The following is an 18,964-nucleotide window of genomic DNA, read 5'->3' on the forward strand; positions in this document are numbered from 1 at the left end:
TTGACAGCAAAAGGCTACGGTACTCAAAATAGAAAAACATAACCACACATGGTAGATTTAAAAAATATCTCATAAAGCTATTTTAAACTGGATAGATATCATACAGTAGTTTGAAAACGCTCAGTTACGGTTCAAAATCTGACTATATCGAGATGAATCGTGGTGATCCATGCTTTGAAGCTTTCCTTATTGCTAGCCATTAATCTCAGTGGAAGCCCGTTTTGCTAAATATTCAAACGTACAAAACGAGTTCGAAGCATATACAGCTTTAGAAAGAGATTTTAACCTCACTTTTTTATTCAAAATATGAAAGGCAAAATAATAAAGTTAGCTGTTTTAAACTGGATAGATATCATACAGTAGTTTGAAAACGCTGCTCCATTCCTTTAATTTAAAAATTAATATGAGAAAATGGCTCCGTTCGTTCTAGGGTTTATCATTATCTTACTTTGAAAATTGAATTTTCGCAGTTTCACATATTATACATTTTAAAAAGAGAAATCTTATTTGCTAAAAATATGTTGAAAGCTTTCATTCCTTTCACTCCGGAGCTTACACACACGATATATTCTTAATCTAAATGAAGATATTTTGCTTATTTCCGCTTGATTCCTACCTTTTTGCAGCTGTTGCTGTTGTTGTTGGTACAAATGGTGGTGCAGTTCACGCCATGGTTGCCAAAACAAACTATTTGCTACATTCGAATTGTTTTGCTGATCGCGCGCGTGCCACAATTGAGCATGCGCATGCGCCTGCTCCGCTTGGAGATGGTGTTGATGATGATGCTGTTGTTGCAAATGCTGCAGATGTGACGCTGGTGGTGGCAGCGTTAGTGGCAACGCAGATACATGCGGCAGATGCATATGCGTCGGTGCTCCGCTTGATGATGGTGATGCCAGCGTCGTTGTTGTTGTCGCTTTCGCATGCTGTGCGCCTGCGCGGTTAAGTGCAAATTGTTGTTGTTGTTGTGCCAAATGTTGCTGCTGTTCATGCTGCAAATGTTGCAGGTGGTACTGTGCGGCCATAGCGGCGGCGGCTTGTGCAGCAGTGAACTGCGGCATTTGGCGCGATGAAGGCGGTTGTGATTGCAGCGCCGTCGATGGCGTCAACTGCGCATGCTTTTGCGTAAGTTTATGTCCATTAGTTGTTGCTGTCGAGGTATCTTTGCCATTCGCAAGGCTCGCCTGTGTTGAGTAGTGGTTGTTGTTGCTGCGCGTGCTCACCGTTGGACTAGCAGCAGGTAGCGCTGCCGCGACGTTGCTGCCCACAGCTGATGCTGGGGAAGAGGATAGAGATGAGGCCGTGGAGGAGGAGGCCGAAGGTGAGTTGGCGTTGGAGGAAGTTGTGGATGAGGTGCACGCATTGTTGTTGTTATTGCTAGCCATATGAGCGGAGTGGTTGCGCACCGCTAGCGTGTTCTGTGCGGCCGCTGTTGCTGCCGCGGCTGCATTGGCGACGCGCTCAAATTGCTTGATGTGGTTGTAGTAGTTTTGTTCGAAAGCGTTGAGCAGCAGATACTCCATTTTGCCAATGGGTGCTTCAGAATGTATGTTTGTGTTTTAATCGGTGCCACAATATGTTTATTTATTATTTTTCTAAGGTTTCAACACACAAACGGTGCGATGTTGCCCATTTTCGTTTTATATTTATATTATATATTTTTTTCAATGTTGTTTCGGCCAACTTGATTTTTATTGAAAAAATAACTGTGTTGTTTCACAGGTTCACTTTTTTTACATTTATTTTATAATTTAATGCTCTTCAGGTTTGTAATGTAACTAGTTTTTCACTCATTGATATTTTATTTGAAAGGTTTTTGACACCTCTATAGAAAATAGAATTATAAATTAAAAAAAATTAATTTTTGTATTTTTAAATTTAATTTTTTTTCATACAAATCTTATAAGATTTTCGTTCTCTTCAAAAATTTTTTAATTGTGCTTCGTACAAAAAAAAACTAACACTAAAGGTCTTATGACTTTATTTTTATGATCAAAAAATGTTTATGAATTCAAAACTTTCTATGGCCATCTCAGAGTAATTTAATAATTTTTGTTAAATTTTTCTTTCAAATAAGGTAATATACACATTTTTATTATTATCAAGAAAAAAAATTAAAAGACTATTTAAAAGGAAACTTTGTAAGCTTTTAATTTTTATTATGAAATTAAATTTTTAATTCACAATATTTGATTGTTTTTGTGTAAATTTTTATTACAATTTATTAAATTTAAAACGTAAATATTTTTGAGTTTAAATTTTTTATTTTTCAATGATGATGTATGAAATGCACTATTTTTTCAAAATTTGCACTTATATTTCCACTTTATCTATTTTTGGGATTTGTAAATTGATTTTCAATCTTCTCGAAAAATGTTCATACTTGTTTTTTTGCACTAAAATTCATATTGCCACTTTTAACCACTAATAAAAAAGATTACTGATCACATTAAAATGCTTCTGACTATCAAAAGGTATTCATTTTTAATAATTATAGCAGTCATAATGGTATCTGCAGCCATTGCAGTTATTTAAAAATTTTTGTATGATTTTTTTTTTCAAATATTTTTTATTATTTACTACGCACGCATAGCTGCCATATTTGGCGACGCAGACGTGTCAATGTGTCGTTTGCAACTTAAAACCAGTAAATATTTATGTTTGTATGTACATATGTATTGTAATCGCTGTTTTCACGAATCGTTTGAAGTTCACGATTCGATTTTTCAGCATTCAAATGTTGCTTAAATACGAAATAATATGCGAAAACGTGCTTTGCATATTAAAGCATATTACAACTAAAGCATAAAAGCGAAAAAAATTTACATTACAACAACATCAAGCATTTGGATTTGAATGTTTAAGCGTTTTTAAAGCATTTTTCTTCGATTCGATATATTAGTTTGCGGTTTAGATTTTTTATTTAAAATATGTGAACTTTTTGTTCTTTTTGTTCTTTTTATAATTTGTTGTTTTTGTAAATTATATAAATACTATATTAAATTTATCATGTGATAATTTGTACCTTTTATCAAACACATATACATATAATCAATCAGTTAAATTAATTTCTGCATTCAGTTTAGTTTATTATTTTATTATATAATTTCCGTTGCATTAATTTCTTTAGGTGTAATTGAATTTCGCATTATTAATTTAATTTTATAATTTTTATTTTATTTTTCATATATATATTTTTTTAAATTTTTAAACTTAAAAACATTTAACAGTAAAATTGTATTACTCCAACTTTTTATTTTTTTTAAAATTATTTTTTAATTAAATTTTCTAGTGAGATTCGTTTAAATATATTTTTTAATTTTTAGAAAGTTTTTTTTTTGCGAAAAAGAGAGTTTTATTTTCCGAAATATTTCGGAAACCACTCTAAAAGACCGTCAGACATTACTAAGACTAACATCGCTTCCGTACATTTTCAGTACGTGAAATCTGCAAATATAGTTTTTTCTTATCAAAGGTTCAATTAAAGTATACTTTGGTGCAAAAGTATATCATTTTATTTTCGAAAGAAAATGTCATTCATTTTAACACAAGTATGTACATCTATTTATATTTATATACAATATAATAACTGGGCTTATGATTGAGTAACAAGTTTTTAATTCCGAGCAAATAAGACTACACGATCAATAGATTAACGAATAACGAGTCCAGCTACGTTCAGTTACGGTTCAACATCTAATTATGCCGAGATGAATCATGGTGATCCATGCTTTGAAGCTTTATTACTTGCTAGCCATTAAACTCAGTGGAAGCCCGTTTTGCTAAATATTCAAACGTACAAAACGAGTTCAAAGCATATACAGCTTTAGAAAGAGATTTTAACCTCACTTTATTTTTATTCAAAATATGAAAGGCAAAATAATAAAGTTAGCAGTTGAATAATGTTATAATAATCATATAAGTTTTTATTTCAAACAATTCATTTTCGAGTAGATTAGGTTAGGCAATTTTCTAATCTCAATTAAAAATTGGTAATATTTAAATTTTAGTAAGTTAGAAACAAAAATTTAATTTCCATTTTTCATTAATTTCTTATTTTTTTGTAAAATTTTATTTGTCGAAACCGCTGATATCAGACCACTATAGCATATAGTTGCCATACAAACTGAACGATCATAATCATGCTCTTGTGAGGAAAACTTTTTTATTTGACAAGATATCTTCACGAAAGTTGGCTTAGATTATTTTCCAAAGCAAGGCTACAATCTCTGAGCATATAGCTCGCATCCGACTTGACCGATCAAAATCAAGTCCTTGTATGGAAACTTTTTTTATTTGTGAAGGGTATCCTAGTTTCGGTGCAGCCGAATTCTTGATAGATTTAAATTTTTGTTTTCGTTTTTTTAGCTTTTTGTATTTTGTATTTGTTTTGTCAACTTCTCTAATTTGATTGTATTTAATTATTAAAAAGTTAGTTTTTCAGTTTAGTCATTTTTTGTTTTGTACATATTTATGTAAAATTTTTTTTTAGATGTTAAGGGGTTATAACATATATTTTTTACATAGTTCCTTCCAGTTTTTAAGTAATTTCTTTTACAAATCTATTTATTCAACACTGTTAAAATTTATTTCCTATTTAATTAATAATGAATGCTTATATATATATTTTTTTTATTTTGCTTCTATTTTATTAATGCAGAATCAAAAACAGTTTTATTTAATTGTTTTCCTTCCCCCTTTTTTTGTTTTAGTTTAAATTTTCTTAGTTTTTATTAATAACTTCTCTAATATGGGAATGTTATTTTAATATATCATTTATTAATTTTATCTACTCGCATAAAAAGTTCAGCAAACAAAAGCACGTATGTTAATAGTATTTCGCAACATTTCTCTATTACAACGGGTTTATCTTTTACGTAGGTATTCACGATGTTTGCTGACACTCTGTAATTGCCATGACTGAAATAGACAAAAACGCAGACACACATACGCGCGTACAGCTCGCTTGAAGGCGACGGTGGCATTCGCCTGCTTTGGTTGATTTGAATAATTAAAAAAAAATAAAATAAAATAAGAGATAAAATCAAAAGAGCAATTTTGCATTTAATTTGCAAGCAAAGCAGTCACTTGAAGCCGCGTCTTTGACGCAGCAACTGACAAGCAGTTTATTCATTTATTGACGTATGCGTGCGCCTGTGTGCGCTGTGAGCGCTTACCGCGCGCCAGTACGGCTATGTGCCATGCGCGCTGAACAATAGAGCATCAGCAGACGATTGCAACTAAGTACGCGCTTTGTTGTTGGCTTGATCAATTACACTTTGCCTGAACCTGAGTGGGGGTTTTCAATTACAATACGAGCTTGGTGTTGTTTAAATAAAAGTAGAAGTAAAAAAGTTACAAAAAAAACACACACACGCGCTAGCAAATCAAATATAGTTGCCGCACGTTGAGTAACTGTAAACGACACAGCGCCCGTATTTGCGCATGCAACCGCTCAAGGGAGGCGACAATTGCAGCCGGAGCTAGGTCAGGATTGTCGCTTAGCCGTGGAATTACCAGTTGGTGTTGGACGCTGCGAATTAAGGTTAAACGGAAACAGTTGTTTGCATTACGCGACGTCTGAGACGGCTGCAACGATAACGGCGTTGCTTAGTTGCATTAAAAAGCAATAAAAACAACACTAATAACCAATTGCTAACGTTGCTAAATGCACACACACACTTTTAGCCAATTCACTTTCATGCAAAAAAAAAACTCATTTTTTGCTTTTGCATTTCTTTATTGACATGCATTTACCTTAAACGCCGCAATTTTTAGCGTTTTGCACATAAATATTTTTTTTTTCTTCACTACCTTAGAAAAAATTATTACTTTAGTGCATTGCTATTTTTTTTTATTTAAATTATTTTTGTTGTATTTGCATATGTGCGCAAACTTTTCGTTTGGTCCGCGAAGTCGTGCTTTATCGAGTAGCTACAAACCGAAACTAAGCTCAAAACTTTGACGATCTTTAAGTGCTGTACTCCGCCAATAAACACACAAACACAATCAAACAATACAAGCGCAGTCTGCTCAAGTCAACTTAAGTTAAGTTGTTTGAGGCGCGCTCCACAGCACTCACTTACATATGTGGCAGCCAAGCAGCAGCAAGTCTCCAATCGCGTCAGCGCTCTCACGTTGCGCTACTGCTTACTGCGCGCGCCGCTCGCTTAGGAGCGCGTTTGTTTACATTTGTTGTGTGTCTGCGTTTAAACGCGGCGCTGGCATGAGTCAGTCGACCGCTTAACTAGTTGTACATAGGTATGAAAGAAATGTTTTGGAAACCGCTCCACATTTGACCTTTTGCTACGCGCTCTGCGCTTGTCTAAGCCGCGCAATTATCTAGCGCGTCTTCGAAAGTCTCCAAGTGCTGAGTATTGTTTAAACTGCCACGCGCTTGTGTGTGTTGGTGCGCCTTACTCTAGTTCACGTTTTCTTTTGCTCCACAGCTGCGCTCTCTGTGTCTGCTCTTCAATGCGCTCGCGCTCACGAGTGTGAGCTGCAAATTGCTTGCTGGTCTATGGTTTGCCGCCGCTAGACATCAGCGGCTTGCAGTCGGAATCAAGTGTTGGTTTTTTATTTTTATCTTTAAAATTTTTATATTCTTTTTTGCATTGCGTCTTTTCTCTATTTCGTTGTTTATTTTCTTTTTTATTGCTATCTATTTTCGCCGTCTTATTTCTTTATTGCCGCCATTCACGCCGCGTAGTGTGTCACGGCGTACTCGTTGCTCGCGAAATTTTCGCTTTATTTATTTACTTTGATTGTTAGTTTGAAGTTTATTTCTTTTTTATATTATGCTTTATATTTTATTGTACTTATTTTTTCGCCTGCCATCGCTTGAAGTCTCTCAACATTAAAGTTTATTTGCGCGCTGCCGCGTTTGGTTCACTATGTTGATCGCTGTTCAACGTTCAAATCGTTCGCGCGCCACTCGCTATTGCAATTAATTTTTTCCATTTTTATTATGCCAACTTTTTTCCAACAATTCTATCATAATTTTTTTTCTTCTATTCAAAGTGGGCTATGCTGCGCGGTGCGCGGCGGCATCAGTTATATGTGGGTATCTTGCCGAAGCGTCCATAATGATTACAGCAACGGCTAGTTGGCCTTTCGTTTTGTGCATATTTCACTCACCTCGTTTCTTATTGATTTCGATCTTCATTTCATTTAAATTTTTTTTCGTTTTTTAATTTTTTTAGAGCAAATGGTTTCAGTTTCGAGTTCAACAGCATTTAGCACTAGGTGTATAACACCACACTCACACACACACACACACACACACAGTCACGAACGTTACAGAAATAATGTTAACATTAGCATATTCAAATGTGAAATAGTTTGTTTATTGATTTTTTGTTTTCGGCTTAAAATTGTTAATGAATTTGAAAATGCGTTGGCGCTAAATCCAGTTTGCTTGGCTTCACAAACAAATACACATACATGTGTTTGTGTGTGTGCATATACTCTGCTGCAGGAAATTATAATCAATATTAATTTTAGTAGCTCCCTAAAAATAGCGCTGTTAATTAATAAGGTAGCAAAATCACACAATTTCATACAAGTTTCATTAGATTTCATCATAAATTTGAAGTGAAGCAGTTCATTGCTCTGTGGCGCAGTATAAAAGCGGCAACCAGAACGCCAAAAGGTCCACATGACGTGGGTTGGTATTATATTCAGTGGGTCACGCGCTGGAGACGCTTTAGTGGGGGCATGGTTCAAATGATTATACAAGTTTAAAGCTTTCGAGGTATATAAGCTCTGGCGTAAAATCAGCGTAGAGTCGTAAGGAATTTGATGCACTTCTATGCGGTTATTTTACGAATGACAAAACCCAACCGAGGTGAAGCGCGAGGAGCTTGTAGCACCTGCTGATGGTTCGACGAGCCGGACTATATGTTATGATAAAGTATATATGATTGATGTTTCCACATTTCATAGACTGTTGCTCGTGCTTCTTGTCAACATATATAGTATTATTCAGTGAATAATATTGGGGAATGCTGCTTGACTGGATATATTCCCGGGTACGTTCAGGTTTTGTAGACCCTGCTAAATCGACATGGCTAAATCAACTCAGCTGTCATGCTAATCAAGTTTGTTACAAACTTCGTGGCAAATTTAATATACCCTGTTTGAGGCAGCTTCTTTTTGATTACAATAACTTTAAAACGATTGAAGGAAATGTCATGAAATGTTGCCAGTATTTAAGTTAAGCTTAGTACTCCAGGAAAGTGTGTGAGTCGGTCTGGCCAAACACTGTCTGGTGTCCATATATGTACTTGTATATTTCATTTATATTTTTAAAATTATTTCGTTGCTATTTTTTCAAGCGCCGCTGTGCCTGTTTGCCAAACTTACATAATAATATAATATTATTGTATATGTGTATACATTTATGTATAAGTTACATTAAATTATCCACGTCTCGTTTAGACTTAACTAATTCAACGCTTAAGAACCTAATTGCGCTGCAAATCGCTTGTTCACACTGGCAATGTGTCAACTGTTGCAAAGTGATAATGTCAAAAAATTTTTCTCATTAAGTCAAATAAATAGAAAAACAGATTTATCAAAAGAGATGGTAGGTTTTCCATGATTAACATTACTTGCACAGACAATAATGCTTGATTTTGATTTTAATTATATTTTTTATTCGAAAAGTAATTAAAAAATTTAAATTATTTATGTATTCATTATATAAGAATATACATTGTGTGGGGTAGTGGTTATCAGCGCCATTTTGCTTGAACATTTTTTACTTGTATCATGCAACCTGTGTGTTGCATGCAACAAAGTCAACCTTCTTGTTGATTTTTGACGTCACGCTAAAACTGAAAACATTACAACAGCAAATATTATCGTATAATACATTCATACATATATACACTTGTAGCTACAAAGTCCCTAGCTATGGAAACCAATTACCGGGCGTGATGCGTAAAATTCTTACACAATCAGTAATAAGTAAATACATATGTATGGATAACATTTCGTCACAAGCAACAGGCCACGCGGTCTCCACGATAGGGTGTTTAGCGGTGGGTTAGCAGGGTGTTGCGGCAGGTGTTAGTGGTGCTTGCTAATTAGTGACAAGAAAAACTCAACAAATAAGCGGAACTTAGCTGTATGTACATGTGGGGTGCGATAAGTCGGTGAAATTTGGCATGAATTAGATTAAATGCAACCTTGTTACTGTCACTTATCAACTGTTAAGATGTTGCTCGACTTGTTAAAATATGTAAAAACACTGCTCATGAGCGGATTCACACTAACGAGAAATATCAAATTTGACTTCACAAGAAAACTTTTCCCTTTCGATGAAAACTGTGAATTTTGACTCTTAACTTAAGACACAACCGTCGAACCACTTCAAGAAAGTGTATGACGATTTTGAGTACTAAACCATACAATTTACCGTCATTCTGAAGTAATTTTCTTAAGCGATTTCGGTCGAACTCAGAAAAGTGATACTTTACTTGTTTCATACGATGATTGCTGTTTTAAAACCGACGAAAAACCATTCCCTCTTTCTTACTTTTTCTTAATATAGTAGGGGTATTTTTTCTTTGGTAGAGTTGCTTTTAATTTTAGTACAGCGTAACCTTGTTAGTGAGACTAAAAAATTCTACACATAATTCTCGCGATCGCCTGTAGAATTCCACTATTGTCATTACCGAAACTTCTGCACCAAATACTTATTTGAATCGACAAAATATATATTAAATATATAATTTTTTGACTTATCATCCTACCCTCGTACTGCCAACCGTCATACAGTTATCAACTTAAGTTAGTATTTAAACGGACACAAATGTTTTCTTAAGAATGAGGTAATGTTCGAGTATATGGTATATGTGCATGTACCTTCCTTCTAGAATATTGTAGTATTGCTAGTCATGCCACATAGAGTAAGTCAACGTCCTTCTGAAGGAAATCTCGACTTGGTTGACCCAAATTTTATTGGGTGTATATTATATGATTGGCAACATTGATTGCTTACATATTACCGGACGAAATTGTGTGAAGATTGTGTTGATTTTTTAAAGGAGAAATATAATGAAGTAAGTTTTACAAAATGACGACAAACAAGAAGTGGAACAGATGTGCATAAAAGCTAGAAATATTTGCATTTGGTGTGAAGTATGTGGTATGTGGTATGCTCTTTTGTTTTAATGTGGCATTGATGATATTGCTCGCTTGTGAATTACTTCAAGTTGACATACGCTGGGGTAGAAGCTTTAAGAATTTTAGAGCGATTAAAATGTTATAAAAACAAGTTTATTTGCAAATGAGGTGCCTTATAAAGTCCAAAATTGACGTGTGATATAGACAAGAAAATATAGGCGAGAAGGTCACTGAGTTAATTTAGAACCGATTTATTGGAGTAGTTGTGAACTTCTTAGAACTTTAGTGTTGCCAGTCAATGCATTCGAGTTTTAAGTTTACTAGCTACTAGATAGTTGGTTAAAGAGATCGAAGTGTGATTTCGAGAATTTCTCTCGAAAAGCGTTGCTGTGCCTGAAATAGCTTTGATTCTCGCCTAGCACAGGAAAGGTAATATATTTATGTATATGAATCTTGATGTCAGTCTGCTCTTTAAAAATATTGAAAAATATGTTATAGATCTGAGACAACACATTATCACAATAATATAGTATATTTTAGAAAATTTTGAAGCCTTGTTCGTCTTGGTTTCAACGAGTAGTGCTAAAGCTGTTAGTTTCAGTTTTCTTTAGGTCTGGGAGGAAAAGCTGTAATAATGAAATTAGGTAAATTTTTCTTCCAGCTTAATTTATTAGCTGAAAAAGCAAAACAAATTGAGAAAACAACCTCTGCTACCCGTTGGTAAATGAAGAGATATAATGCGCTCTACCCAACGGCTATTGGATTTTATGAGTACTCGAAGCTCTGTCTTGGTGGTTACAATGATGACAGTTACAAGCATAATCAACTAGTACTAGATCACAGATTTCGGTCGCTCTTTTACATAAATTCTCATTTAATCGTTTACATTCGCTGCCGATAAAGTAAGGTTTATAAAGTGATCTAAGAAATATCCGGTTCGTAGTCTATCGAAAAATAAATGCAAAAGTGATTACTATAGATTTGAAATACACTTTCTATTCGCTGCATATCTGATCCCTTAAATGTGGAAACGGATTTTCACAAATGCAGTAAAGGAAAAGTGATGAAATCACATTTGCGTAGGCGTTTGTCAAAGCTTACTCACATGCAGAACCCATATATTCTCTTGATATTCGTCGAAATCAGTGACACATTACGATAAAATTGCTGTAGTTTATAATATTTTTACACTTTTTCTTATTAATTTCGAAATATGTACTCATATTTTAATGTATAACAACAACGACAGAAAAATGAATTTATGACTTGCATATTTCCGCAGAATCGGAAAAACAATTTAGCCCAAAACCTTCGAGTACAGGAACACCGTTAGTTATGTATGTCCCATGTCTCATATTTTATGCACATAATAGTTTTTTATTTATGATTATCTACAGCTTAAATACTTCACCCACGTCGACGGCGAACAAAGCATAGGTACGACAAGTAGCACTTCAAAAGTGCATAAAAAGCCCAGAAAGAATGGGAAAAACAAGAAGAAGAATAAAATAACGTACTTGGCTGTGCGTGCTACTGAATAAGAATTAACTACTTTAATTTGAATAACAAATGATTAGAAGAAACGCTTAAATTTCATATAAAAATAGAATGAAATACGAACACACGTATTCTCATATGCCACCGAGCTGAACACTTATGCCAGTGACAAGAGTGACAACGCCGTCAGAGTAGACAAGATACCGCCATACGAGCTGCTATATGCAAACATACGAGTACAAATATCAATACGCGAGTAAGTACCGGTTGCCTTAAGTGTGAAGAGTAAAAGAATTATGCATATAACTATGCTTGTAGGGGGGTATGTTTATTAGGGTGGGCTCAACAATTGATCAACTCTGAAAATGCTGAATATTCAACCTTATTCATAACTTAGTCAATATTTTTTAAAGATTATTTTACGAAATTATGTATATAATAAAATTTAAAGAGGGCTTCGCTGAGTTTTTGCTGCCCAGATAGACTGAACTCTAGTTTTCTCTAAATTTAAGTCCATATTTGGTCTTCGCAGATATATATTAACATGTATATCATGACATATAAGAACGTAGGCAGTTCTAGCAAGGAGTTATTTTAGAGCCTCGCTCAACACTCCATTCCACCCATGGTTTGTATCTATCCACAAGATAGTTCTAGCCTTTCAGATAGCCCTCTTCTCTATTTTTGCATCTCGTCTTTCATCTGTCCTGCTCAATAATACATAGCGATGAAGAGATTTTGCCAAGTATCCTTCCTTCCGTTATTTCATCAATCTATGAATAAAAATTTCCTTGAGCCTTACGTTCTCAAAAGCCAAATTAAATTAAAAGTTTCTGAAGAGATGATTCTCGAATTCACGAAACTGGTATAAAATTTACTCTATGAGAAGCTAGCCGATATTTTTCAACTTCTAAAGCTTCTAAAGCTCTTTCAAAATTTTTAGAGTTCCGATAGCCTTTGTAAAAAGCTTCACAATACGTACTAGGAAAGGTACAGGACTACTTAACAGTGTACTAAGTTGTTATTTGAAATTCAACTTTCAAATAAGCAAATTACGAGCTTCCCACATTACGATCCATACTAATGCATATGACGTGCCTCAAATATTGTACGGAAATACGGTTGGACACCTTTTTGGCATCCGCTTGCTAGCTTACTTGCCGCTTTTTTGCTGCCAGCACTCAACGCTTGACCATTGGAGCAGCGCTGATAATTGATTTTCCTTGTAAACTTCGTGAATTTTCCACAGAACTCTAAAGAACACCTCAAACAAAGCCAACCAGCCAGCATAGCAGTTAGTACTCTTGGAAAATATACTACAAGTATAATACAAATACAAAAGCCGACCAGATACAAAGGCGTGAAATAAAAAAGCCAAGCAGTAACAATAAAAACGTTAAGGCTAAAATGAACTGAGCTGAGCGCTGTCCTTAGCGGACGCTTGATCGTTGGCGGGCGCTGGAGGAGAGCAGGAGGTATCGCGGTGGAGTTAAAACTGTCATAAATGTGCAGTAGCAAATAGCTATTTGGCTACTGTGCTGAGTTCCATGCCGTATCAATGCAAGTCAATGGCAATGCCACAAGCCTGCGCCACAGAGTGCAAGCACCACTAGCGCTTAGCTGACTGGAGTGCCTAATGGCTGAACATGCCACGATGAACCATTATAGCGCGCTATACTCAGTCGTATTCATAAATGTAGAGTGCCATATGCTCGAGCGCTTACCAGAAGCATCACAGGCGCGCTCTCCCTACTGTCCGAACACTTAAAGCCATTCGCCACAGCGAGCGTATCACCCATTAAGAATGGTATTAAAACGCTTTTCTTCACCGAAAAAAAATTTAAGCACAAACCACTTGTGTGGACTCCCGGCGGTTGTGTGAAATGTGCACGGGTCTGTGCGGCGTGTGTGTGTGACAAGAAGCTAAAAGAATTTCTTAGTTCTGAAAACTCATAAAATGCAGCAGCCATCAATGGTTGCTACGAATTTATATTATCACGAGAGTTGATTTAAATTGCAAAGCGGAAAATAATACAACGAATTGACTACACATAAATCTACAGACTTAGCTATAGACATATAGCCGTTCACACTTCAATTACTATTTCAAATTAAAGAATGCGGTGACAATAAAACTTAGTGCACACAAACAACAAATACAAACATACATATCGGGGCACAAAGCATAAAAGTACTGGCTACTGTGGCGCGAATGATCAGTGCTTTTGAAAGGGAATTTCACAAATCGTAAAAAAGCGAAACCATTGGCAATGGATTCCTTTGTTATGGACTTCATTAGAGTGTTTTGGACATTTTCCTGGGGGGTTAAATTAAGTTTAGCAGTCGCCAGCGTGTAGCCTTAGCAAATCCATAACATACACTTTGCTTTAAGTCGTTGGATAGTTCAAAATTGAGTGTTGCGCTTAGTAGTAGAGTGCAGCGACGAAGAAAATAATTCTGCTGACAGCCGAGCTGAGGTAGAAATACAACAGCGAAACCCTTGTTCCTTTGAAAATCAGATAGAAATTCATCTAACTACTTGTGGTCGATAAAATGTCTCTGAGAAAGTGTAAATTACTAAGGTGCAGAAATCAGACCATAGTTATTTATCTCATCATTTGTTCAAAATCTGGACAAGCAGCTAATAATAAAATTAATGTTTTGGTTTTTAACGTATAATTTTAGAGGTTAGTTTTCTGGAGGTCTCAAAATTTGCCAGCTTTCTAATTAGACTGCGTAGAAAAAAATCGAGCTGCAAAGAAAATTATTTTATCCAGACAAATAGTGGAATTCAAAAGAAAATCGAAACTACTAATTTACACAAAACTCTACAATAGTAGTGGCGCGGTCTGCGAGTAATGGGGAGTGAGAAAAAAAAATAGATATACAACTACACCCTACTGGATTTGGGAAATAAAACGGAAATCAAATTCGTTGATGAGCAATCGAAAACAAAAAATTGTAGAGAAGAAATCACAAAAACAATATTGAACTCTACGGCCTCAGCGCACTCGAAGACTGAGTAATTGATGATTTGAACCTTTTTAACTTTACTTTTATGACACTTCGTTTGGTGAAAGATCGCTGCAAAATCGGCACAAAATAAAAGTAAGAAAGCCACTACAACGTATGAATGGCGTGTGAAGTGCAAGAAAGCAGAAAACATTGGTAAAAAGTCGAGTGCACTAAAAGGAAAAAAAATGGTATAACACAAAAAAAAGAAGGGGCCAACTGAGAGAACGGATGGCAATGAGTCTGCAAGAAACGCTTTACAAACAACTCGCTTACTATACAACAACAACAACAATAGCAATAACCAGCTGGTCGGTGCAGTTTAGAGGCGATTGCATGAATCGTGAATGGAAAGTGCGCATGCGCGCGCCAACTACTCAGCTACAACAACAACAACGACAGTACGAAAAAACAAAATAAAGTTGGAAAGGAAAACAAAGTAGCAAGCGCTTAAAGGTGCTGTTGCTGATGTCGATGCTAAAGTCGGCAGATGTGATGCTGGCAATGAAGTCGTCGAGGCATGGGCGCCGGCATATTTAGTAAGTAGTAAGCGGCGTATACTTGTATGTATTTATGTTTTTTTTTTCAACTTTGTATTGTTAAGTACAATCACAATCCCAAAAGCAAACAACAACCAAGCGAATAGCAAAATAAAAGCTGAAACTAGTAAATTGATGTGGTAAGAAAAGACGCCAATTGTACCACAACCACCAATATTGCTATTGTTTTTGTGCAGGAATGAGACTATTCGAAAAATACAAGTGTTGCATGTATTTGTTGTGATCACTGCTGCTAAGCTGCGGGATTAGTTTGTGTGGGAAGTAAGCAAGCTTACTACAATAACAAGTCAGAAAAGAGTGTGGAGGAGAGGGATGTAAACACGTGGGATGACGGTGGAAGTAGTAATGGCAAAATTAAACACCTTTCGGGAAGTTAATAAAGACGACACACTTTTTAGTTTTCATTGTTTTATTGCAGGTTGAAATCTGCATAATTTGCTCTTGGAGGCCACCTTGAAAACCGATCGACTCCATTGCATCGAAAGGTTCGCTTAAAGATCACATCCGATGAACGATAAAAGCTAAGAACTATCATTAGGAGTTATGATCAAAGTTTTATGGAGATTGTGAGAACAATAAGGGAATCTAATGAGAATTGGAATTATTTAGACGCTCTCTTCTTCTTCGCTTTACGTTCAAAAACATTTTATGCAATTCGGACCTAAAATTATACATGAAACAACTTTCACGCCATGAGAAATTTAATACAAATCTCGTTTTCGGCGTAAAGATTTTGAGCTTTTCTGTAGATTACGACAGAAATAACTAGCTACAAAGTTACTTCCAAGAGAAATGTTAAGTATTTAAAACTAAATTTTGCATCAGGATAAGTAATCCAGCTTTATAGCCTAAAAAAGCTCACACGCGTTCAGAGAGCTTTGTCTTCCCTAGAAAGGACAGTACCTAGGTGACAATCTTCAGCAGAAAGTTAAACTACTGTCTGCGGCAAAAGGAATTGGGATGACTCCGTTTTAGATGGGAGAGAATCAAAGCAAGACCTCACAGTGGTTATACCAACGACTCCAAAACATTGGAAGTAATTATTGTTGCGGTAGTTGGGCTCTGTAAAATACTATCATTGTCCAAAAGAAGAAAGTTTTTCGCAAAGTTATTTCCGGGACAATACAATCTCATCGGTAACAAACTAACACTCATAGAAATGACGTATCCTCCATTACCCTAAACAGGTCGCAATGCATATTTTTATATCTATCTATGTATGGGCGTTTAGTCGGTATTTTATTCCGTTACGATTACACGCTGTCTCCGCTCTCAAAGTTAGTTTCGGAGCCAACTTAGACCTGCACGAATTCAAACTTTAAAATATATCGAAAAGTTCTTCAAAGCTCTAACCGATGTAACCTTGAAAAACTTAAATACTTCATACTTTCATCTAAATTGACCTTCCTTTGTGACTTTCAGTTAAGGTTGCGTTTTGCACTCTCGGAGAGAACAAGTAGAGCAACTAATAGCTTTACGGAACTTTACAACAATTAGATCCAACTTGTTTTATTTAGATTTCCCTCAAGGTTTTTAAGCAAATATTTATATAAAATTCAGCAACTGATGTAGAAGGAGTAAAACTGTAAAAATCATTTTGGATATCACTAACTCTACCTTTTTAACCAATTAAAATGATTTACTATCCTTAAAAATTAAATTTATTATGTTTTCGAAGGTTTTAGCGTAATTTGTAACCTCCTCATTTTCCAAAAGACACTCCAAAACGTAACCCACAATTGGTTACAAGCTGTGAACAGACCACGACACAGTCTGCAGACTTGGGATAAAGAGAAAACAAGAGATAGCGAGAAAAACAAAAAAAAAATGGAAACATTGAGTAAAATAAATTTATAAGGAAGGAAGGCGAAACAAAAAATAAAAAGACAGCAACAAAAAAGTTCAACTACTAGAAATGCTTGGCAATTCAAGATTAAACAAAATCCAGTTTCGCAGCGCGAGCGCAGGCGATGTTCGACGTACGAAACGCAGTACGTGAACTCAACTTAATATTGTGACTGCCGCGCTCGCGCCCATTCTGTGCACGCCTTTTGCCGACGTCGCAAACGGTAGGGGGCGATGAGTGGATGCTACGCGAGTAGACAAAGCTGCCAATATGCTGCAATTCATTGCGCCAAACAACAACAATACTAGCTATGTGTGTATGTAATCTGTATAAGACCGGGTCCACGCTGTTCTGGCGCGGCGTATTACTTTTCTTTAATTTTTTGTTTTTACTTTTATTGTTAAACTTTATTTTTGTCGTGGAGCCGAAACCCGTTCTCCAAGCAATGTCTGTACAACAAAGTTGTGCAGCGCGGCAGAAAAAGTTGTTTAACGCTGGAGCGGCCGGCAATTGCCACAGCGGCTGAATCGGGTGTCTCAGCGCTGGCTTTAGTGACAGTGCGAGCGGGTTTTTAAGAGTTAAGTAAAGTTAGGTTTGAGATGTTTATTTTTCTTTTCAATGGTTTTTGTTGTTATTTTATTTTTGTATAATGTTTTTGTTTTTTGTATTGGTAAAACGTCTACCATCAACGCTCAGAGCGCGCGCCTAGCCGCCGGCTACGGTTCTTCGTATATTAGTAGTTGTATGTGTATGTGTATGCATGCATTAAAGTGGAAATGTCTGTTTGTAAATGCAAAAAAACGTGTTTTCAATTCAATACCAGGCCCATGAAATTTTACGCACGACTTGTACTACTACCGTCGACAATAAACATTGCAAAGGTAAGTAGAAAAAGAAAAACAACAACAACAATAATAATGCTAAAAATACTAAAGCGTTATTTTTTCTATATTGAGACTTGGTGTATAAGAAAGCTTGCCTGCAATGCTCAATACAGTAGCTGCACAAAAGCAACAACAACAGCAAAACATTAATGAAAAGGGATGCAGCGTAGTTCCATATACGTACAACAAATACACATGTAGCCAGCTACGAATGTGCATGAAGCCTGAACGGGGGGTGTGGCACAGAGAAAGAAGTTATAGGCCTGGTGGAGGAAGTTGAAAATAAAGATAAGTGGGGTAAATGTGGTGGAGTTGAGTGGAGTCGGCCGCTGCAGTGAAGCGGTAAAGTGTGCAGGTTCAAGTGATTTCGAGTGGAGTGCGGTGAATTGAAGTGACGTGGAGTAGGTTGGAGCGCGTTGAAGAGTTTTGCTTTGTAACATGACGTTGCACAGTGGGTGTGTTGGCTAACTATGGTGGAGAGAAGAAATTGTAATTATAAAAAATTGGAATACTGTATAATATAAAAATTATAAAAATGAAAAAGACGACTTAATTGGATTTTGATCGAATTCAAGGGATTTGAAGGGACAAACTGTGCAAAAGCTCAAAAACGAGAAAAAATATAATTTGTCGATTTCATTATTATCGATAACATTATTAAAAATCGATTGAAATTTTATTGTTAGTTTCCAAATTTTTTGATCTGAAAACATAAATTTAGGATCTTGTAATAACAAAAAGTTTTACGATTTTGTAACTATAATGATTTTTGGATATTTATTGATTTATCGATAGTAATTAATTATGCATATAATCTTAAAATGATATTTACTTTTCGACTTCATTGTTATGAATAACTTTATTTAATATCGATTACAAATATATCGATAGTTTCCAAGTTCATATTTCAAACCCTAAATTTTAAATTTGTAGTAAAAAAAAAATTGGCTAATATTGGAACATACAATTTTGGGATATTTATATTATTGATTTATCGATATTAATTTAATATGCATGCAATCTTAATATTAAGT

General features: G+C 35.4%; 1 protein-coding gene and 1 long non-coding RNA gene across 2 annotated transcripts in view; one reads left to right on the forward strand and one right to left on the reverse strand.

The window, feature by feature from the left end:
- Positions 1-5,937, reverse strand: part of Tgi (Tondu-domain-containing Growth Inhibitor) — a 48,180-nt gene extending 42,243 nt beyond the window's left edge. The window contains exons 1-2 of the mRNA XM_036360493.2: positions 5,758-5,937; positions 617-1,825 (exon numbers count right to left, since the gene is read on the reverse strand). Coding sequence (XP_036216386.2) covers positions 617-1,523 — 907 coding nt within the window. The 5' untranslated portion in view covers positions 1,524-1,825; positions 5,758-5,937. The remainder of the gene's footprint in view (positions 1-616; positions 1,826-5,757) is intronic.
- LOC118680531 (uncharacterized) overlaps positions 1-18,964 on the forward strand; it is a 90,257-nt gene that overhangs the window by 9,980 nt on the left and 61,313 nt on the right. The window lies entirely within an intron of this gene.

The sequence above is a fragment of the Bactrocera oleae genome, chromosome 6 (assembly GCF_042242935.1).
Source record: "Bactrocera oleae isolate idBacOlea1 chromosome 6, idBacOlea1, whole genome shotgun sequence".
Taxonomy (NCBI): Eukaryota; Metazoa; Arthropoda; class Insecta; order Diptera; family Tephritidae; genus Bactrocera; species Bactrocera oleae.